The 22,229-nt window shown below is 55.8% G+C and overlaps 2 protein-coding genes across 17 annotated transcripts in view; both read right to left on the reverse strand.

The window, feature by feature from the left end:
- Window positions 1-7,842, reverse strand: part of RCCD1 (RCC1 domain containing 1) — a 34,389-nt gene extending 26,547 nt beyond the window's left edge. For 8 of the 13 annotated variants that reach the window (XM_082448795.1, XM_082448791.1, XM_082448792.1 and 5 more), the window contains exons 1-6: window positions 7,008-7,842; window positions 4,907-5,687; window positions 4,605-4,726; window positions 1,676-1,771; window positions 856-1,026; window positions 315-344 (exon numbers count right to left, since the gene is read on the reverse strand). In XM_082448795.1, the coding sequence (XP_082304921.1) occupies window positions 315-344; window positions 856-1,026; window positions 1,676-1,771; window positions 4,605-4,726; window positions 4,907-5,568 (1,081 nt within the window). In that variant the 5' untranslated portion in view covers window positions 5,569-5,687; window positions 7,008-7,842. The remainder of the gene's footprint in view (window positions 1-314; window positions 345-855; window positions 1,027-1,675; window positions 1,772-4,604; window positions 4,727-4,906; window positions 5,688-7,007) is intronic. The other 5 variants (XM_082448786.1, XM_082448794.1, XM_082448785.1 and 2 more) reach the window with 3 other exon arrangements.
- A 110-nt stretch (window positions 7,843-7,952) lies between these two features.
- Window positions 7,953-21,487, reverse strand: UNC45A (unc-45 myosin chaperone A). 4 transcript variants are annotated; one of them, XM_082448610.1, is made up of 20 exons: window positions 21,350-21,487; window positions 20,964-21,125; window positions 20,695-20,731; window positions 20,220-20,395; window positions 18,368-18,460; window positions 17,692-17,859; window positions 16,034-16,202; window positions 15,613-15,783; window positions 14,565-14,736; window positions 13,513-13,813; window positions 12,611-12,705; window positions 12,235-12,376; window positions 11,715-11,855; window positions 11,385-11,512; window positions 11,110-11,176; window positions 10,522-10,635; window positions 10,179-10,294; window positions 9,201-9,318; window positions 8,936-9,091; window positions 7,953-8,813 (listed from the first exon to the last, which is right to left on the reverse strand). In XM_082448610.1, the coding sequence occupies exons 1-20, from the start codon at window positions 21,353-21,355 to the stop codon at window positions 8,556-8,558; spliced, it is 2,790 nt and encodes a 929-aa protein (XP_082304736.1). In that variant the 5' UTR covers window positions 21,356-21,487; the 3' UTR covers window positions 7,953-8,555. The 4 variants fall into 4 exon arrangements, with proteins under 4 accessions (XP_082304736.1, XP_082304735.1, XP_082304734.1 ...); XM_082448609.1 differs by having other exon boundaries at window positions 8,939-9,091; window positions 21,305-21,450; XM_082448608.1 differs by having other exon boundaries at window positions 21,305-21,448.
- Window positions 21,488-22,229: the final 742 nt, after the last annotated feature.

Below are 22,229 nucleotides of genomic sequence, written 5' to 3' on the forward strand. Positions count from 1 at the left end.
ATCTTTTTCTCTACCCAGTGCCAGACTAAAAGATGTTTCATGACTGCTGGCTAAATATTCCCTTAAGACAAATACTTTTTCAGAAAAGTAGATGGGAAATACTGATATGTGGCCCTATTTCTCTCTTGTCTGGTCTCTGCCCCTCTGAGTGTGCCTATATCTGTCCCAGAGAAGGGAGTAGACAGCTTTCAGTCCCAATGGTCAGGCCGAGGCCCCTGCTTCCACTTCTCTGCATGGCTGTTGTCACCTGCCCTCTACTCCCAGGTATTTCCTCCCCTTGGTTTAAGTGTCACAAAAGCAAACCTTTTACTTACCCCAGCCCCAGGTGTAGAGCTCCCCCGTTCCTGCAACCAAAGGACAGCAAAAGGACAGTAAGGGGCTGACACCACTGCTCTTTGACTAGGCATTTGTCCAGCTCGGCCTGCCAGCATGTTATGGTCACCATGAGACTTACTTGGCATAGCAAAACATATCCTCTCTCTTTTTAACAACTGTCTAGTCGCATTTGGGGTGATAAAGGATCCAAACTGAAAAAGTTCACCTCCCTATATGGGGACTGATTGGCCTGCAACTCACAGCTGCTGAGTTTAGGACAGCCCTGCTGTCACATGAAAGGCTGGCAACACTAGCCTCCCTCCAGAAGGAAGAACCTTCGGGGCCTGACAGGCTGGGGAGCCACTGTTAAAGCCCCGTGGGAGTGTACTGAGTGGGGCAGCTACTCAGTACATGTCAAAGACGCTTAATTAAAATGGTAGTTTTTTAGGTGACCACACCCTTTTCTGCAGCCACCAGCTAGAGAGTGGGGTGGAGGGACCTCCTGCTCCATCCTGAACCAGCCTACCCAGCCCCACTCACTTGTCACCACTGCTGTGTGCCGGGATCCACAGCTGGCCTTGACTGCATCTGAGCCCAGGGGGAGGTCCAATAAAGCCGGGAAGGGCTGGACAGCTATGAAGGGGGTGGAGGTTCCATCCTCACCCCCGGCTACTCTCTTCACTTCAGAACCATCTTCATTCAGTCCTGAGGCTTCAGAGAAGTAATAAGAGTGATGATGATAATGATGCTGAACACTCACTGAGCGCTGATCTAAACCTCATTCATATACTGACTCACTCACTACAACCGCTGACACACTTGCTCTAGCTCCAAAGCCATCGCTCCCAACCCCACATTCCCTGGGAAGTGCTGGAGTTGACAGGTTTGTGGGGCATGCAGTGCTGACACTGGCATCAGCCTTGCCGTGCTCCCTCTCATAAGGGGCTCAGAGTCCTTCATTGTGTCCTGGGGTCCCAAGGATGTCACATACCCTTTTGAGCACTGTAGCTCTCAGGCCAACAATATGGCCAGGAGTCAGGAATGACAAAAACGTGTGGAAATCAAGAATTGACCCTCACCAACAGACTTGTGGTTGCCAAGGAGGAGAGGGGTGGGGGAGGGATGGATTGGGAGTTTGGGATTAGCAGATGTCAACTATTATATATAGACTGGATAAACAACAAGATCCTACTGTGTAGCACAGGGAACTGTATTCAATATGCTGTGATAAACCATAATGGAAAAGAATATATATATATATATGTATAACTGAATCATTTTGCCATACAGCAGAAATTAACACAACATAAATCAACTATACTTCAATAAAATATATCAAAAAAAAAGAATTGACTCTCACCTTCTGAGGTTGTCTTTCCATCCTCTGCCACGCTCTTGGTGGGCAGGGCCAGCTGCCCTGATTCATTCCAGCCCCAGATATAAATATCCCCAGCCTCTGAAAGAGAGATAAAGGGGCCCCATTAACAGACTGTGATCGCCCCCTCCACCTCCTAAGCATGTGCATCCATCTAGACTCCACTACACCCCACTAGCTCCCTAGAGACAACTCCTGCCTGCCCTGCCCAAGTCAGCACTCCAGGCAAAGTGCTTCCCTCAGGCCCCAGGAGCTTCCTTGTCTCAACAGGGCCCCTTCCCCCTTAAGTGCCTTCAGGTCACCCTATTCTTAAAGGAAGTCTCTTGCTGGCTCTTCCTCTCCACTTTCACTTTTTCCTTTTGTTGTTAAATTGCACCCCTCACTCACCCCGCATGAGTTTGGAAATGTGGCCCTGGAAGTTCCCCAGTGGTCTTTTTTTCACATCCACTGAGCCCAGGCCCCTTTCGTCAGCCCTACCTGCCACCGGTCCTGCTGAAGGCCTTTTAAAAAACTTGTTTTGGGCTTCCCTGGTGGCGCAGTGGTTGAGGGTCTGCCTGCTAATGCAGGGAGCACGGGTTCGAGCCCTGGTCTGGGAGGATCCCGCATGCCACGGAGCGGCTGGGCCCGTGAGCCACAATTACTGAGCCTGCGCATCTGGAGCCTGTGCTCCGCAACAGGAGAGGCCGCGATGGTGAGGGGGCCCGCGCACCGCGATGAAGAGTGGCCCCCACTTGCCGCAACTGGAGAAAGCCCTTGCACGGAAATGAAGACCCAACACAGCCAAAAATAAATAAATAAATAAATAAATAATTCTGCTAAAAAAAAAAAACAAAACAAAAAACCTTCCACCTTCCCCCACCTCTGCCCTGCTCATCTTAATCTCAACCACCATCAGCTCTTTCCTAGACAACAAGAACCTTTTAAAAAAAAAAAAACAAAACTTGTTTTAACTGAGGTGGTATTGGTTTACAACATTATATAAGTTTCATGTGTACAGCATTATATTTTGACTTCTGTATGCACTACAGTGTGCTTATCACCAAGAGGTTAGTTTTCATCCATCACCATCCAGCCAACCCCCTTTACCCATTGCACCCTCCCCCTCCCCCGAAGGCCTCTGGAAGCTCTCACAGCACTGGAGTTGGTTGATTGGAGCAACAGCCCTATGCTAAAAATTCACTAACAGCAGTGGCTAATTTTCATCAAGTGCTTATTCTGTGCCACTGTTCTAAGCACAATATCCCCATTTTATTCAAGAGAAAACTTGAGGCACAGAGAGGTTAGGTCCTCTGCCCAAGATCACAAGGGGCAGGGTGATGATTTGAACCTGGGAGGTCCAGTCTGAAGCATCCGTGCTCCAACCACGCAACACCAAGGCCTCAAATGCCTTTTGGACCTTAGTGCGAGACTTCCCATTGGGCTCACCTTCCAGCCCTCTCTTCTCTTCCCTCCAGCCCAGTCGTTCTCAAGCCTGACTGCTGACCCAGGCCCATTACATGTGAATATGGACGGGACAGTACAGGCATAGGTAGTTTTTAAAGACCCCTGGTGAAACCATGCCCCATAGAGTTAACAGAAGCTGATAACTAATAGAAATTCCTGAACTTCTCTTACAGAACAACAGATGAGGTAACAGCCTGTTAAAACCCCTTTGCTTGTTAAGTGCCTTCATTGATTAAGTTCACTTTCGTTATTTTTCTCTTTAATCGCATACCTTCCCAGCTTCATGCAACTCAGTTGTTTCACAGGAACTTGGAGTCAGCTCCTGCCCAATGAAAGCCAGCTGGGGACTAGTTGGGGCCACTGACCCTAAAACTGGGCCTGTGCAGATGTCCAGTGGATGGCCTCTTGATGTCAGAGGGCTGGAAAACTCCACCCTCAGATCATGCTAAGCGCCTCCACTTTTTTTTTTTTTTTGGCCACACTGCGCGGCTTGTGGGATCTTAGTTCCCCAACCAGGGACTGAACCAGGGCCCCTGAAGTGAAAGCGCTGAGTCCTAACCACTGGACCGCCAGGGAGTTCCCAAAGCGCCTCCATTTTGAATATGCAGAAGCATGTGACCCAGATATGCCTGCTCAGAACACTGATTACCTCCCCTTCTTCCCTACCTCCAATCACCTTTCCCCACACCTAAGACCACCCTGCTTATCCCATAAATACCCCAACTCCCTTCAGGGAGGCAGATCTGAGACTTATTATTCTCCCATTTCCTCTCTTGGCTGCCTTGTGAACAAACTGTTTCTTGGCTGTAAACCTTGGCATCTCAGCGTCTGGCTTGCTGAGCATCAGGACCTGGTCGGTAACGATATAAGTGGCGGCCAGAGCCCCAAATGCAGATCCTTGCAAAGATCATTCGTTCCCAGCCGCACCCAACAGCCTAGAAATCAGCTGCACCTGGATCTCCTGCCAGAGTGGTGAACACAATCTCAAGTGAAACTCCTCATTCTGGTCCTGGGTCACCAGCCATGGCACCACCAGAGCTCACACTCACCATCATCATCCTCCCAGTGGGCATCCAAGTGTCCACTGTGTGCCACACATCACGGCCACCCGGGCAACTGCTGCCTTCTTTTTTTTTTCTCCTTAGCTCGGTTGCCCCTCACCCCTTCATTCTCCCTTGGGGAGTATTTTAGAAAGACAGCCCTGGCTGGAGGCAGACGGAGGGGAGGGGTAGTGAGACCAGTAACAGAAGACAGGAAACAACTGTAACAGTCCGGGTGCGAATGGGTGATGGTGGCGGCAGAGGGGCTGAATCTGAGAGGCATTAGGGAGTCATGAATGACTGGGCTGGCTGATGTGGGAGGAGCCTGGGAGGAGGCCCGGCTAGGGCACCCATCAATCTGCGAGAGAAGGAGGAAGGTTTGGAGCCTACGAGACCTTGAGCTGGTTTTGGAAAAGCACTAGGTCACTCACCACTCACACACAGAGAGTGCCAGCCACCTGCGGCCACCTCAGCCATGGTTAGGCCCTGCAGCGCCTGCAGCAGCCTCGGCTCCGGCTCTGCCTCCAGAATCCCGTGGCCCAGCTGTCCGTGCCTGAGCAAAGGAGACCCTAGTCAACTACAGTCACACCAATGAGTCTCCCTCCCCTTCCCTCCCCAATCACTCTTTCCTGCCCCCTGTATGCTCACCTCCCACTCCGAGCCACATTTACCCGCACCCCACCCCACCCCCACCCCCCGTCATCGCCGCAAAAGCCCAGCCGGCCCACCTCACCTGCCCCCGCCCCAGGAGAACACCTGGCCCGCCGCGTCCAGCAGCAACGCGTGCTCAGCGCCCAGCTCCAGCCGGCGCGCCCGCAGTGTCGGGGCCAGAGGCCGGTAGAAGGGCGGCCGCGGGCTCACGTAGGCGCGAGCGCAGGGCAGCAGCGGCAGCGGCCCAGCCTGGGTCTCATCTCCGCCCGGTCCGTCTTCCCGCTCGGCCTCCGGCACGGCCTGGGCCCAGAGGGGCTCCCCGCGCAGCGCCGAACCGGGCGCCCAGGCCTGCAGCTCCGTCCCGGCCCCGGGTCCCGGCCCCGCCCGCAGCACCACCAGGAGCTCCTCCGACGCCCACGCGTCCCTGCAGCCGCCCACCGCTCCGACGGCGAAGCCAGACAGCTCCACCTGGCCTCCTCCACCTGCGGGAGGCGGAGAGCTGGCTGGGGAGGGGGCGGGACACGCACCCAGGGCTGGGGTCGGGATGGCGCCGGAAGGGGGGCGCTCACGGGTCACGAAGGCGGTGTAGCTCCAGCTCGCGCTCACGCGGCAGACATCGAGGCCCGCACCCGGCGCCCTCAGAGGCTCGGGGCTGTGTACCTGGCGCCCGCGCCCCGAGCCCAGCGCCTGCCCGAAGCCGCAGAAACCGAAGCCGAACCAGGCCCCGCGACGCTCCTCGGCCATGCCCGGCAGCGCCCTCTGCTGGCTGCGACCTGGCTGGGGCGGCCGGCGGGACGGAGGGTTAAGGCTAGAACTCGAAGAGATTCTTCCAGATGCCTTGCGGTACACTGAAGCTGCCTCACCTGTAAAATGGGGGAAATGCCATCCTCCTAACCACAGAGGCAGACGATGTGCATTCCTCCAACATTCGCTGAGCGGGAGCCTTGGCTAAGTCCTGCCAGATTTAGGAAGATTCTGAGCTGTCTAGAGTGGGGCACTTTCCCTGCCTTCCCTTTTGATTCAAACAAGTTTGCTGTCCCACAAAGTGGGCACGAGGTATTTAAATGGCTTCTCTCTTAGGCGTTGGACTAGGATCTGAGTCCCTCCCCCTCCAAATTCCCAATGCCAGGCACATTATCCCATGTAATCTTGGGAACTAGAATTGCCCCCATTTGACAGCAGAGACTCCCAGAGAAAGTAACCCTTACACAATCACATAGCTTAGGACCGAGAGGGGCAGAAGGCTGAACTCAAGGCCCATAATTTCCACATACAGTGCTCTTCCCACCAGTGGAAGGCAGAGCATTTGAGAAACAATGCCCTGTACGGGTTAGGACCAGTTCCAGGGTTCACATGTTTGCCTCTGCAGCTAGCAGTGCCTGTGTCCTCAGCCAATTTACTTAAGCTCTCTCAATCCAATTCAATTTCTTCAGTTTCACAAAGCTGGGGAGTAGGGGAGGTGATGTTTGTACCTACCTTGTAGAATTGTTTGGAACAGATGCAAATAAAGGGTTCAAGTGTTGGCACCTACCATGGTAAGCACATGGTATCAGCTTATTAAGTCCAGTACTTAGAACTGATAAAAATGACCACTGGATTTTCAGGGACCTATATAAACACAATTTCAACTGGACCTTATCTAGCCACTTATTCGTTCCACATGCATTTATTGATCCCTTACTCTAAGTCATTGAGGACCGCTGTCTACTTCCAAGGAGCTCACGCATAAATGGGGAGACAGATGCACAGTCGAGTGGCACGGTAAGGCCACTTTTTCCGTACAGCATGTTCGGCTTGATCAGAATTTCCCTGGCATTTTCAAGCCTGTGAAGTCAGGTCCTGGGTCTCTCCTTGACCCGGGCCTGGGCTCCTGCCCCTTCCGGGTCAAATCCCAGTCCTAGGAGGCCTCTGACCTTGATTTTGACCCTGTGCCCTCCACCCCCTCAGGCAGCTCCTTCCAATGGGCAGTCTTGAGGGAGGAGGAAAGGCCGGGGCGCAGGGCGGCCACCCAGGAACGAGGCTCCTGACAGCCCAAGACCTGGCTGGCAGCCGCAGGAAGGAAAGGTTTGAAGAGCCGCGCCCTGAGCGAGGCGCCCATTGGCTGCCGCCGCCTCCCCGGGGCCAATCACCGGAGAGAGTGGTGACGTCACCGCGCGGGGAGGACAGCCTTGGGCCAAGCTCACCTCGGTTCGGGCGATCTCCGCCGCGGCCTGTCCAGTCCTAGCTCGATCAAACAGGTCCCAAGGCCTACGCTAGGCCGCTGCGGCCTCCGGCGGGGAGTGGGCGAAACCTTCGGTGGGCGTGGGCTCGTTGGGCCAGATGGTCCCGTCCTCCGCAGGCACGCGCGGGGCCGCGGAGTCAGTATTAGAAGCACTTGGGGGACGATGAGAAAGAACTGAGGGGTTGGCGACAAGCGACCCCAGTGACGGGCGCCGCCTGTCAGTCCTCAGTCTGGGATGGCGGCAGCTCGCTACTGGACACGCGCGGGTCTAAGGCCCTAGAAGCAGCACCCGAATTAGGCGGGTGCTGGGCAGCTTTTACCTTCCATTGGCTCGGGATCTGTCACTTACCTCCGTTAAGCCAATGAGAGTCAAGCTGGGCTTAGTCCGCTCTGCAGAGAGCGGAAGTAGGCTCTCAGGGACCACCCGCCCAGGCAGGTGGGGATGCGCGCAGCGGTCCAAGCTTAGCTCCAACCCCGCTCAGCTACTGAAGCTTCCCTCAGGGCTTTCCCACCCCCAGATCCCGAGCTCTGCCTGACTGGAGGTCACTGAAAACTCTCAATACAAAGGCAGAAGTGGGCTTCCCTGGTGGCGCAGTGGTTAAGACTCCACCTGCCAATGCAGGGGACACGAGTTCAAGCCCCGGTCCAGGAAAATCCCACATGCGGTGGAGCAACTAAGCCCGTGCGCCACAACTACTGAGCCTGCGCTCTAGAGCCCCCAAGCCACAACTACTGAGCCCACGTGCCTGGAGCCTGTGCTCCGCCACAAGAAAAGCCAACGCAATGAGAAGCCCACACACTGCAACAAAGAGTAGCCCCCGTTAGCCCCCCTTCACTGCAACTAGAGAAAGCCTACACAGCAAGGAAGACCCAAAAGCAGCCATAAATCAATCAATAAAGGCGGAAGTATTGAAAAGCCTAACGCATGTGTTTCCATGCAAAAGGATACTTTATTGATTCACTTACGTTTACCCTTTGGCCCTCTACAAGGATTAAGAGGCAATTCAGCGGGCCCTGGGGTGGGAATTCATTGGATTCCTTCCGCAGAGGTGGCTGTGCTGCTGAAAAGCTGCCCACATAGGCTCAGCCATGCCCAGCTCCTGCTCCACACTCTGGCCCACAGCCAGCCCTCCCTGCCCACTGACTGGGCACATATTTTGAGTTCCACACACTTTTATTAGAGGATCAGGGGTGGTCCTGCCAGCAGGCTCAGGTGAGGCTCACAGCTGGTGAGGCTGCTTGCTGGGTCCTTCCCAGTGCAGGGAGTCCACAGGCTGAGTTAGGACGCGCCTTCCCCATTCCCAGCTGTCTAAGTAGTACAGGAAAAGTTCCCTGCTGCGTGAGGCTAAAGGCAGTAATGGCAGAGCAGGGCTGTGAACGTGTCCCCTGACTCAGAACAGAGGACATCAAAGGGCAGCTGGGCAGGAGACACCCCAGCACCCACCAGCCAAAGCCACGTCTGCCCTCGCTCTCTGTGCTGTGATAGGTAGCGTGTGTGAGAGGCAGGTCCTCACTTTCCATCCTGGCTGGGTCTGATAAGCCCATATTCCACTGCTTTCCCCAGACAAGCGGCAGCAGCCCTCGTGACGGGGCTCTCCTTGCCCTTAGCCAGCACTGACAGGATCTCCAGCATCTCACTCTCCATCAAGGTGCTGGCAATCTCGCTCGAGGCCTCCACCATGTTCAACACCACCACAGCGCCCCGGTGCTGTAGCTCCTGGTTGGGGCTCAGAAGCAGGGCCTGCAGGATCTCCAGCCAGTGTGTGGTCTGCAGGAAACAGAGCAGCGTGACCACCGAGCAGCAGGGAACCCTGGCAGGGCACTCACTCACACACCCTGGCTGGGGGTTCCTGGCCCACCTCCCCTGCCTCACCAAGAAGGGGCACTGACCACCTGGGGGATGCGGCTGCAGAGCGAGGGCCGCGTGGAGGTGAGCACGGCCAGGCCCCCGGCAGCCGCCCGCCGTAGCAGCTCGTCGTCCTCTCCACTGTACAGCACCAGCAGCTTCAGCCGGTCACTGCCCGTGGCTTCAAAGAGATCCTGCACCTGTGGCCGGAAGCGGGGAGTGCACCAGGTCAGCTGGGGCAAAGTCCAGCCAGGGACAGGTACTTCTGCGTGCCTGCCTGCCATGACCGCCTCCTGGACCAACCCTCACCTCCTTGCTCATGGCCAAGTTACACATGCACTCGGTGGCTGCCCGGCGGATCATCTCATGCTCCTCAAACATGTAGCCCTCAATCATGGGCACAGCCCTCTCCTTCAGGATCTTCTGCCTGTGGGTCCAAGGGTGGAGGGTCGGCATCATCAGAGCGTTGGCATCCATCACCCCCACCCCCGCTTCCCCACACAATCAAACCCGGGGCCAAGGATTTCCCTGGGCAATATCCAAAGAACCCCTGCACCGGGGATGAAACCACCAGGCAGTGGTTTCCAGCCTTCTAACCGGGCCTAGGAGATAGCATAGGACCTTGGGAAATGCTCTAAAGTAGGAGTTAGGAGACCCGGGTGGTGATGATGGCGATGCTAACACCTAACATTCGAGCCCTCACCCTGACCCAGCACTCGGACTATCTTACTTAATCCTCGCCACAGCCCTACGGTGAAGGTGCAGGTGTGATTATCATTACTATTTTGCAGAAGAGGAGACTGAGACTGAGTGGCCCAAGGACACAATCAGCAGTAATAGCTCATCTGTACTGCTTGGGCACATTGCCAGGAGCCAGGCACCTATGTAGTAAATGCTTTTATATGTATTTTCTCATTTAATCCTCCTCGCTGCTCCTCCACGAGCTAGGTACTGTAGCCATCCCATTTCACAGAGGGGGAAACTGAGGCACAGAGGAGTTAAGTTACTTGTGAGATTATACACTAATAAACAGTGAACCCAGGATTTGAACCCAGGCAGCCTGACTCCAGGGCCTGCGCTGTCATTGCCCAGTCCCTTGCTATCTCACGGGACACTGCACAAGTCACGCCTCTCGGCCTGTCTCTTCCGCTGTAAGATGCAGAGGAGTCACCGTGAGGAGCAAATAAGTGAGTGACTGGGGAGTGCTTTCCATGCTGTAAAGCGCTTTCCCGGGGATGGTCCAAACCATGATGCCCTGCCCAGGCCCCACATCCCAAGGGACCTTACCGGAGCCTCTCGCTGATCCCCGCCAGGTTCGTTAGAGCCATGAGCGCCTCAAAGTTCTGCAGGCCGGAGCAGTTGAGGTGCAGGAGGGAGACCAGGGGCCGGACCACCTCGTAGATCTGCGATATGCACCCACCTGTCAGGGCTACGCACCCCTGCTCCCCCAACTCCACCGGCCCTGCAGATGGGAGGGAGTCCAGCCCCCAAAAGAAGGCTGCCCTTCCCACCCCCAGGGCTCAGCAAAGCTGACACTTCCCCAAGGAGGAGCCGCAGCCCGGGTCAAAGGCCATCAGGGCCCCGTGAGGGGGTGGAGGACAGGCCAGCGCTGGGGCAGAAAGACACGCACCCGCTCGCCAGGAAAGGTCATCTCTGGGTTGGAGGTGATAGTGAGCTTGGCAAGAGCCTGGGCTGCCTTCATCTGCCCCACGTCAGTGCCTTCCAGGGCCAGCGGGAGCAGAGCCTGTAGGGACAAGCCCATCAGTGTCCAAGATGTGCCCGGGAACATAAGGCCCAAAGCGCGAGGCTCTGAGGCCCTGACTGTGCTGCCCTCACCTTTCCCCCCCATTCTCTCCCCAGGCTTGACAATGATACTCCCACTCCCACCCCTCTCATCTCTCTGAGGCCTCCCAGTAAGCTACCCAAACACTTCCCGAAACAAATATTAAGGAATAGACGTGGATTGTGCCCGGCACCAGAGCCATGGAGGTCAATGACACAAGGGAAAGGAGAAGAGCTCAGGACCCTAATAGGCACAAAGTCCGGGGCTCTGAAGAGCCCCCGCCACCGCCCCCCAGCATCTCTCACTCAGCAGGAAGACATTCCTGCTGGTCGCTAATAATACTTCTCCGTCCCACACCCAACACTGATCTCTGGTGTAGCAGCCACTCAGTGATGTTTTATACGCCATCGGGAAGGAGTCTGTAAGCCCGCTTACCTTGCCCCCTCCCTGAGCAACCACGGTGCCGCGGTCCTCGGACTCCTCCACCAAAGCCAGGAAGACCCTGTGGGGAGAAGGCTGTGCTGGACGGGCGGGCCCGGGCTCTGGCAGGCAGACCCTCCACTCCTGGGCTCAGCGAAGGAAGGGTGCCATGCGGGTGGCCCCCTGCTCCGAGGGGCCCACGGCACCGGTACCTGCTCCCGCTGTAGTTCCATCAGCAGCCTGGAGGCTGACGGGCTGCAGCAGGTCCGGTGTAGCTGGGGCAGGCTCACCTGGAGAGCAGCTCCCTGCAGGAACTGGTCAGCACAGGGCTCTCGGTCTTCACCATGCACGTCATGGCCGACACCACACCAGCCGCCAGCAGCTTCTTAACCCGAGCCCGCACGAAACTCGGTTTGTCCTGGGGGAGGAGGCAGCTGAGCACAGGGGCCTCGGCTGATTAGGCAGGGAAAGGGGAACCCTCCTCACGGCACAAATTGATGAACATGAAAACAAAGGGAAAGAAACCCGCTTAAACAGAAGGCTCATCTGCTGTGGATGTCTCGGGTCAACTGGCCCCAATGACACGGAGGCCCCCAAACCCCTCCTAGCAGCCCCCTCACCTTGGGGTGCTGCTCGGGCACGTGCTGCTTGGCATACTTGGCCAGCTCCACCATCTTGGGGTCCGGCTCCTCGTAGTCGTAGCTATTGGTGCAGTTCACCAGCGCCGAGGCCACCGCAAAGAGCACCGACCTCTCCTCGGACTGCCAGGAACAGAGGGGCCATCAGTGGCCATCCCAGGGGAAAGAGCAGCACCGGGATAAGCGCTGCCCAGGCTCCCAGTTCTACCCTCAACTGGACCACGCGGGCACCAGGATGAATCTGGGAACCGCCCAGGCCCCAGGGTGGCCCCAGACTTTGGGAGCTCACACACTTGACCACCCCAACTGCTCCAAAGAGATCGTCCTTTTCGACCCTGCTGGTGCAGGCCAGTATGCCCAGGCCACACAGAGCGGCCACTCGGGCTACCAGCCCCCCCTCCCTGGGATCACAAAAGCCATTGGCCAAGACCTGCCAAGAAAGCCCCATAGGCTCTAATCCTAGACAGTGTCCCCGGACGACTGCAGGAGCCCATGCAGCTACCTTGCTGAGCTGGAACAGAGCCTTCAGCGCAGCCTCATCCTCCACAAACTCCTCCTTCACGTCGGCATCGAAGGTAAGGTAGGCCAGACCCTCCACCGCCCAGCGCCGAGTGCCCGCATCGATCTGGTCATTGCACAGCCACCTGGGGGCATGCAGGGCACGGATGACCATCAGAAAGGTGGGGGGACAGGAGGGGCACATCAGGACCAAGGGGGAAAAGCCAGGGGCTGGGGCATCCCCGCCACAGACGGAAGTAGTTCACGTGGCAGCGCAGGAGGGTCTGCCTGGGGGAGGACAGGGCAGTGAGGAGGCCCCACCCTCCTCTTTTGAGGTCTGGCTGACAGGTCGGGAGCCACAACAGTGCTAAATGACTCACTTTCGACACTGCTTGGCCAGTTTGAGCGTGGAGCCTTCAGCAAACTGCTTCATGCTAAAGTCGGTCCCTCCGGCCGAGCCGAGCTTACAGAGTCCCTGGTGGAAGAAGCGAGAACCAGCTGTTGGCTGAGGGACGGAGGCAGAGCAGGGCTCCTCCACAGGTGGCGTGGGCTCCCCCCCGGGCACTCTGCCAGGCTCTCTGGAGGCCATGCACACCGCCACCAGGTTACCACCTGGAACACCGGGCAGCAAAATCACCTACTGGGGTAGCAACGTGACATGGCATCTGGTAGAGACTGACATATTGACCACCATGCTGGCCTGGGCCCCAACCCCTCCCGATCTGCACCGGGATTTGCTGTTCCTTTCCATATCATACAAGGAAGCTCTTTACAGATGGAGCTAAGATCCGTGTGGGGAGAAAACGGGTACCTTAGGCCAGGCCAGGATCCTCACGGAATGGAGAAACCCAGGACTAAGTGCTCCAAGGAGGAGGACCAGCGTCCTCAAGGTGCAGGGCTGCAACAGGCTCAGGGAGGCCAGGCAGTCCCCACACCACCCGCTCCTGGGGCCGCCTGCCGGCCTAGCCTGTCCACACAGCCCTCTGACCCGCCTGCCCAGCGTGTCCTCCATCGTCTCCTCCTGGAGCCGCTCCCACTGCCCGCAGGGGGCAGCCCAGCCGCCCTGCATTCTCAGGTGTCCTCTGTGTACGAGGCTCATCTCCCTGACCTGACCATGAGACCTGTGGTAGCAGGAGCCAGGGCCCCTGCCTCCGGCCTCGACAAGGCCCTGCACGTCTCATACTGTCACCCAGCGTGTGCTGGGATTGCACCCTGAGACACCAGCCAGCCCAGGGCCCCTGCCTGGCTGCCTGCTTGCCCAGCCCAGGCCTGCCCGTCTCACCACCAGCGCCCGGATGCGGATGCTGTCCTTCTCGCCACGCCTGTACAGGTCCTTCAGCAGTGAGACACCATTGGCTGTGATAAACGAGGCCCGCTTGGCCTTGCCGGCCGCGTGGATCAGGGCCTCCACGGCCACCAGCTGCTCCTCCTCCTGCTCTGAGGCACACAGAGCGATCACACTCTCCATGACGCCATTCAGCTCTAGGGCCCGGTTGCCGGCGTCACATGGGCCCTGCAGGAGGCAGGACACCGTCTGGAGGGCCCGCAGCTTCCCAGCCAGCCCTTGGCCCTCAAACCAGCTCCTGAGGAGTACAGGGTGGCAGCTATCACATCAAAGCCAGCATAAAGGGACTCTCCTTCCCTCCCTTCCCCTCTACTGGCCGGGCATCTGCACTACTTGAGCAGCAACAGCAAGAAAAGCTGCCGGAATTCCCTGGTGGTCCAGTGGTTAGGATTCTGGGCTTTCACTGCCGGGGGCCCGGGTTTGTTCCCTGGTCGGGGAACTAAGATTTTATAAGCCACGTGGTGCAGCCAAAAAAAAGAAGAAGAAAAGAGAAGTTGCCAATGGGAAGACTAGGACATCCTCTGGATGGCAGTCATTGGCGTTCTTTATCGAGGCTTTCATTCGAGCCTCCCCTGATGACACACTACCTAATGTAGATCACTCTCACTCACACCACCCTGTTTGCCTCCTTCCCTGTACTCACTAAAATCTGAACTTGTGCTGCTTATTTCCTGACTTGTTTTCTCCTAGCTGTGAGCTCCTTAAGGGTAAGGACTGTCATACTGCACTGCTGTGTCAGAACGGACACACAGTAAGGGCTCAGTGAACACTATGTGCTTGAGGACATTTGTTGCACTAGAGAAGTGATTTGAGAAAGAATGTCCCTGGGGAGGTCACTCTGGAACAAGATGTGGCCCTTGGGACCACCCTGTCTGGCCCCCGCTAGTCCTCCCCAAGGCTGCTCTCCTTGTGAGAAACCTTTCACTGCTGTCCCTCCCCAAAGAGTCAGAACTCTCACGGGAACCCTGGCAATAGGAGGCTTCCCTTACTTGATGTAGTTTTCACAGAGTCGGTGGAAATTCTCCCTCTCGGCATCACACTTCAGGTCATCGAAGAGCTTGCTGAGGAGAATGGAGGCGCTCATGCGGCTGTTTGCTGTCACCGTGAGCTCCCCGGGAGGGTCCTGCACGGAGCCCCCCACCTCCAGAATCTTTTTCAGACCTGAAAAGACACCCTATTTAGACAGCAGAACATGAGTTCCAACCCCTATAAGCAAAGGGAAGAGGTTTCCTGGGAGATGCATGCAAAGGCAGGACCACTCTTGCACGAGGTCAGAGTGCAGACAGGCTCACAGAAGCTGGTGGGCTGGGGGCAGGCGTGGGGTCAGGGAAGGACCTCAGAAGTAAGGTCTGCATGCAGGCCCTGCCCATGGGGGTGAATGCTGTCGGGTTTGGAGGTTCCTCATCTGTAAAACTGAAGGGAAAACAACATCCACGCCTCATAGGATAATTGGGATAACAAGAAAAGATGAGTACCCAACAGATGTACTCAGGCTGGGACTTTGCCAACCTTTCCTAATTTATCTTTTAAGGGAAAAGAGAAGTGTGAACTTATATATTAAACTTGAAGAATTTTTTCCCTGTATATAGAAGTAACACACACTCATTGAAAACACTTCAGATACAGAAAGCTGACCCGGCCTCCCTGTTAACCTGCTCGTGGGCCTGCTCGATGCGCGTGCACGTGCACACGAACGCGGCTGAAGGGTCCAGTGTTCCCTAAGGGTACAGCGCAGGCCGCATGCACTTCAGTACAGACACACGCTGGGTGCAATTCCTCCTGGAGACGAGCAGGCCCAGCTACCCAAGCAAGATGCAACACACACTTGATCTTTCTCTGTCTCTCTGTATTTATTTATCTATTTATCTATCTACCTATTCATTTATTTACTTATATGCCACACCACAACGGCTTGCAGGATCTTAGTTCCCCGAGCAGGGATCGAACGCAGGCCCTCGGCAGTGAAAGCGCAGAGTCCTAACCGCTGGACCACCAGGGAATTCCCTTTCTCTCTCTTTTTAAGACTCTGTCACCTACCTTGGTCGATAACCCAGAGGGTGAGGCTGTTGTTGGGGTCCTTAGGAGACTTCCGGGGCACCACTTTAATCAGGAGGGTCAGGGCACTGTCTCGGCCTTGGCCCGAGACCCCCACCTCAGTCAGTAGCTCCAAGAGGTTACTGATGAGGACCTTCAGCTCCCGGGCGGGATCTAGCAACAAGAAGACATTAGTGGGCTCTACAGTGGCCTAGCCCCAACTTCCCTGGTAGGGAGAGGGGACCTGCAGCCTGAGCGCTGGTTTCCAGCCTACCCCAGAGGCGCCCTGGCTACTTAGAACCTCGAGTAAAATACTGTCAACAAGCCGTATTCCTGAACCACCTGCGGCTGCAGCTGGCCTGGCTGGCTCAGCCCCTTCTCCACGAGAGCCACACCCACAGGACACAGACTTGCTTCCACTCACCCACGATGATGGCGCCTTCTTTGCCACGGAAGCCCTTCTTGACGCCTTCCTTGAGGGCATCAAACATAACCTGCAACAGGTGGCAGGCAGCCAGGGACACGGCCTGGTTTTCCACGCCCAGGATGGAGACCACCCTCCGAGTTCCCAGCACGCTCAGGGTTGCCACTGTCTGGGTGGGAGAGAAGTGGGCAGAGCTTCCAGTTGGTGAAGGGCAGCCATGGAGATCCCTAACTGGGGGTCAGAGAGGGTGGCCAGAGGGGGGAAAACATGTGGTTTCAAGCGCAGCTCCCCGTGAAAGCAAAGTGGGCCTGCTGAGGGTGAGGCCAGGGCAATGCCAGGATTATCTTGTTGGAAGGGCTTCCTAAAGAAACATTCCAGGGGACTCCCCCACTCTCTCTCTCCTCGGCTCCAATCAGAGAAGACAAGGAATACTGTGGCTCTGACGGCAGCTGCTTTGGTTCGTGTCTCCCCAGGAAGGAGAAACATAAGCCTGGACAAAGCTACCTGAATACCCGGCCCAGGGACACCTCATTCCTCCCTGATACCAACCCTGAGGTTCTGTCTACATCCTGGGGATGTGGACATACATGGAACGAACCATAAGGCCTCTGCCCCCATTTCTGAGCTGGAAAAACCCCGAAGGTCTACTTGGGTCCATCCCCATTCACAACAGGGATGGGCAGGAAGGCTAGAGGAGGCAGGCGGAATTCACGTGGCTTTACCGTTCCTACTCCTGGGAGACCCAGAAATAGAGCCCGATCTTGGCCTGAAGTGTTCATAGAATGTTTCACATTTCCACCCCTGATCTAGGAACTGTGGGCTCCTCTAAAAGCAACCAAGGGTCAAGTCCCTGTTCCCTAGGTCCAGTCAGTTCGGGCAAGAGCCAGAGCATGGACTTTGTGACACTGGCCTGGGGCAGGGATGTTCCTGCTGAACTGTCTGTGCAGGACACCCACAGTCTACACTGAGAACCATCTCAGGGTCCTGCCCTACATATCTGGTCTCGATGGTAAAGATGCTGCGGGTCACATCACTGACCACATCAAGCACTGTGAGGACTCCTGTCCAAGGGAAATGCCAGCTTGATGGTGAGGGAAGGACAGGTGCCCTGTTCTTCGCATGCAGCTTGCTTTTACCACACGGACAATGAAGGGATCAATGACCAGGTGTCTCTGTGATCAGCTGCAGGAGAGTTCCCTGGTCCGGGAAGATCCCACATGCCGCGGAGCAGTTAAGCCCATGCGCCACAACTACTGAGCCTGTGCTCTGGAGCCCACGAGCCACAACTACCGAAGCCCGCGCGCCTAGAGCCCGTGCTACGCAACAAGAGAAGCCACTGCAATGAGAAGCCCGCGCACCGCAACGAAGCGTAGCCCTCGCTCGCCGCACCTAGAGAAAGCCCGCGCACAGCAACAAAGACCCAACACAGCCAAAAATAAAATAGATGAAAAAAAAAAAAAAGTGCTCAGGGTGTCAGTGGGCTGCTTTTGCTCTTTCCTGGCTGCACTTTGTCCCAAATCATGTTGGTCTTCTTGTGTCATTTTAATTTTGCCTCTCGTTACGTATCTCCTTATATCTTGTCTTATGAGAGGTGGAAGAGTGGATGGACAGACAGACTGACTGAGGCAGTAACTAGACCCTTCGCCCCACCCACCCACCCGTGATTGGTGTTCAGAGCAAATGCCGACTAGTGTGCGCAGGGCCGCCAGCATCAGGTCTGGCTCTCCCGTGTCCAGCAGGCGCTGCAAAAGCTGAACCCCGTTGCTCCGGAAGATCTTCTCAGCTCCAGCATCCTCCCGGGCCAGCACCACCAGGTTCTGAGACGCCTGCGTCAAAGGAAGTGCACATAACGTGAACACTGTACATGGCACAGGGCAGGGCGAGTAGACGCCCTGAGCTCTGGACCTCACTGCTTCCACTTAGCAGCTGAGTGACCTTAGCCATAAACTTAACCTCTGTGAACTTCAGCTTCCTCTTCTGTAAGTAGAGAAAAGAGCTTGCTCTTGGCATTGACAGTTAGAATAAATGGAGTCCTGAGTTCCTGGCAAAGCCTGAAGGGCAGAAACAGTGCCTCAGTCACCTCTGTACACCCAACTCCAAGCACAGGACCTAAGCACCAACAAGGTGCTTCGGAACACTGGTTCCCTCTCCCTGGCTCACACTTAGGCCCCAGGCCCTCTGAGCTCCCACCCAGGCTCTTTGAGCCCAGCTGCCCGATCTAAGGAGCGACGTGCAGCAGGCCAGGCCAGCAGGGGCTCCCAGGGCCAACATCAGCACACAGGGAGGGATGGGCAGCACTGGGGGAGTTCAGCTCCCACTCACACAGTTCCATACCTTTTGCTTTTTCTCAGTGCCTTTTTCTTGTGGGTCCAATAATATCTGAAACATCTGCTCCACTTTGGCATCCGTCGAAGACATGTATCTCACCTACGACAAATCAGCAAAGCACGGGAGGAACTGCCTCTCTTGACCGGAGACAACACATTCCCTCTTTGTTCTCTCCGGCTCCTCCCAGGGCCTGGCTCTTGACCCTGGGAGGCACAGAAGAATGCCTGGGCTTAGGCTTCGCACCAAGCTACCTTGGGCAGGAAGAGACTTGCCTGGCAGCTTCTCCCAAACTCCCCGCAGCTGTTTTCTTCTCTGAGCTATTTCCCACTTGGGCAGCAGGGGGCAGCGCTGATGCTGAAGGCAGGGCCATTCAGAAGGGGTGGCGTCCTGTTAGCCACGAGGCAACCCACTCCCAGGGGACCATGTACGTTGGGCAGCCTGGTGCGCGGCCCGTGGCACTGAACCAGCATTTATACCTCCTGCAAGGGAGCCAGCAAGTCATGAGGTAGCTGCTGACACGCCTTTTAAGTCAAGGATTCTCTTTTTGATGTTTTTTTAAAAATAATGTGAATGACCAAGCTCATCCTAGGCCCTCTCCCTCCCTAGGGTCCTGGGCGTGGATAGCAGCACATGCCTAGCATGTGTGCGCCGCTCCCCGCTTCCCCTCCTGCAGCCATGGCAGACGTGGTTCATGTCACAACACGTTCTTCTCCTAGGCCCAGGCGACCTGCTTCCTAATCCTTCTCAACACAGGGTTCTAAGCAGCCCCAGCTGATCAGACAGAGCTGACACTGAGAGTGCTAACACTGAGACCTTTCCCAGGTCTCAACCTTTTGATAAGGTGTTTGCCATTATATTACTTGCTTCCACTGGGTCGGCATTTTAACACCAAATTATCTGGCTAATTCAAGCTTGATAATAGTTCATGACAATCTTTAGATTATTTTCTCCTAAATTAATTTTTAAATATGTGTATCACACAATGTCTATTTAAAAAAACAACCAGAAGAAGCAAAATCTTTTTTGAAAAGCTCTCTCAATCCTATTCCTTTCCCTAGCAGTCATACTGTCATCATTTTGATGCACGTCTTTTAAAATATTTTTCTTTGTGTTTACATACCCAACTGTACCCGTGGAAAAAACATGGTATTATCTTGAGTGCATTTGGGGGGGGGATCATTTTAACATAAACGGTATCATACTATACGTTATTATATATTTTGCTTTTTTTTCACTTACAAGTGTCAGCTTTCCACGTCCATATGTGTTGATCTGCCTATTCTTAGTAACTACAACGTAGGAGTCTGTAGTAAGGATGTCGCTTAGTTTATTTAGCCATTCCCTACTGCTGGGCATTTAGGCAAGTTCCAATTTTTCATTACTACAAACAAGGCTGAAACAAACATACACACACCTGCTTGTATACACGGGCAAGGCTTCTCTAGGGAAGACAGCAATAAGTAAACATACTGAATCATAGGACATGCTCATTTAAAATTTTAAGAGATATGCTAAAGGACTCTCCAAAGGAGCTGTGCCAATTTACATACATCCCCTCCAGCAGTCATGAATGAGCCCACGTCCTCCCGCAACCTCACCCCTTAAGTGTGTCTCCCTCCTTCTAGCAATGTGTACAAACTTTAAATGTTTGCCAAAAGACCACCAAAAAAAACAGCACCTTACTGTTCTTTTAATTTCCTTTTACGTAACCACTGGCAAGACTGAGCATCATTCTATAAGGTCATTTGCCATCAGCATCCCCCTTCCAGAGAACTGTGTTTACACCTTTGATCCAGATCCATTTACCAGTGCCCCTCTACCACTGGTCAATGCCTCGCTCTCTCAACTACTCACACACCTTCTCCTGAATCTGGCCCGCGATGTTCCGCAGGGCCTCCTGGAAAACTTTGTTCTTGGGCTCCAGGCTCACACATCTCTGCAGGTCAAGGACGGCCTGGTCGAGGCGGCCTAGCTTCTCTAAGGCTTGGCTCCGCCGGTAAAGTGCTTTGACATCCCCACCGTCCTTTTCAATGGCTGAGCACAAACAGGAGCTCTGTCAGCACCCATGAGGCCACCATCTCCAGGCAAGAGCAGCAGGGAAAGATCTCGAGGGGCAGAGGAAGGTGGGGGGACGGATGTGGGGCTCAGTACTTCAGCCTCAGAAAAGGTGAGGGTAGCTGCGGAAAAGGAAATGCCCCAGGAAGTGGGAAAGAAGAAAGGCAGATGTATTTCAGGGGTGAAAAGGAGGAGGAGAAAGTGACGGTGCAGTGGTCCCGGAATCCTTGCCCACCCCAGAAGTCCCACAGCTCCACACAAGGGCCACATTCCCCTACCTTTGGATGCCTCGGTTTCTGCTTTGTCGTAATCTTCCTGTAAGAGAAAGAACAGGCCTCAGAGGCTGGTTATCTCCTTTTTCGGGCACAACTGGGCAACAAAGTTGTTTTCCTTAGTCACGAGGTTCCCCCACCACCTAGAGACCCAAAAGACGTGTAACAAGTGTGGGTGGCCTGAAAAGGCGAACGTCCAGTCGGAGCCCAAGCAACAGCGAGGTGGGCAAACAGGGGTCCGGGCAGGCCAAGGGAAGAGCAGCCGGCTCGCTCACCAGCTTGAGGTGGCAGGCGGCCCGGTTCCGGTGCAGAATGGCCTGGTCCTGGGGCGTTGCGCCCAGACCCAGGGCTTGGGTGTAGGCCGTCAAGGCGCCTTCGTAGTCCCCGCATTTGAACAGCTCGTTGCCATCCTTCCGCAACTGTTCCACTGAGCTGGCCTGAGGAGGGAAGGGGTGGAAACGTCCGAGGTGGGCTCAGGGTGAGCCGGGGAGCTAGGGGCAGAGGAGCCTGGGGTCGCGGGTGAGTCCCATGGAGGGCCAAGGTTGAGGGAGGAGGAGGCCCGAGAATGGTCAGTGCAGGTGCGAAGCGGTGAGGGCGCAGGGGGATGGGTACGCACTCCGGGGTTGGCGGGCCGGGGCTCGGGGGTCCCTGGACCACTCACGGTCATTGCGCAGCGGACGTCCCGGGCGCGCGCAGGCGTAGTCTCTGGAGAGTGGTGCGTCTAGGCTCGGGAATCCGCCGTCGGCTGCCCCGCCCCAGTCTTGCGTCAGAGGCGGTGGCAGAGAAGGGGCGTGGCCAAGGCGAGAGCACGCCGGGAAGAGGGGCAGGGCGCTCGGCCCGGGTCCGCAGGCGCAGAGAAGCCCCAGGCGCGCTTAGTCTGTTCCCGCCGAGACCGACAGGGGGCGCGCGGCGGAGGACCGAGGGGGGCGCTCGTGGCTGCTCAGGCCCGGTCCCGGCCCAGGTCCCGGCCCAGATCTCGGCCCCGGCCCCGACCGCGGCAGAAATGCACGAGGTCTGCAGTCATCAGGGCCACGAGCAGCAGGCTGTAAAGGCCCCGTGCTAGAAGCGGGCCCGGGCCCCTATGGGAGAGGGTAGAATATCAGGATGCTGGCCCAAGCCGCGCTCTTGTTGCTGCAGCCTGTGGGTTAGAGCCCCTGAGAGTCTGGAGAAAGCCCAGAACTCCCTACCCAGAAAAGTGTAGAATTTGAAAATACAAATTCAGGGAGCTCACAGGTACCCTGAAGCCATCCGTGGACAGATTCAGGATTGAAAACCCCGACTATAATAACGTGTAATCCAGAATACAAGATCCTCTCAGTATTGACACCCGTCCCACCCCACCCACCACACAACACCTACAACACCCCTGAACTTTTCCTTCACAGATTTGTTTGTAATCATGTATTTACGTGATTTTATGTTTGAGATCTGTCCCTCCACTGGTCTGTAAGCTACAAGCCTCCCACCCCAGAAATTAGGAACAGAGCCTCAGGTACTGGAACACCCTGTCAATGTGCCAGTGGCTCTGGGGCTGGAGTTCT

Source organism: Balaenoptera physalus (genome assembly GCF_965194825.1).
Source record: "Balaenoptera physalus genome assembly, chromosome: 2".
Taxonomy (NCBI): domain Eukaryota; kingdom Metazoa; phylum Chordata; class Mammalia; order Artiodactyla; family Balaenopteridae; genus Balaenoptera; species Balaenoptera physalus.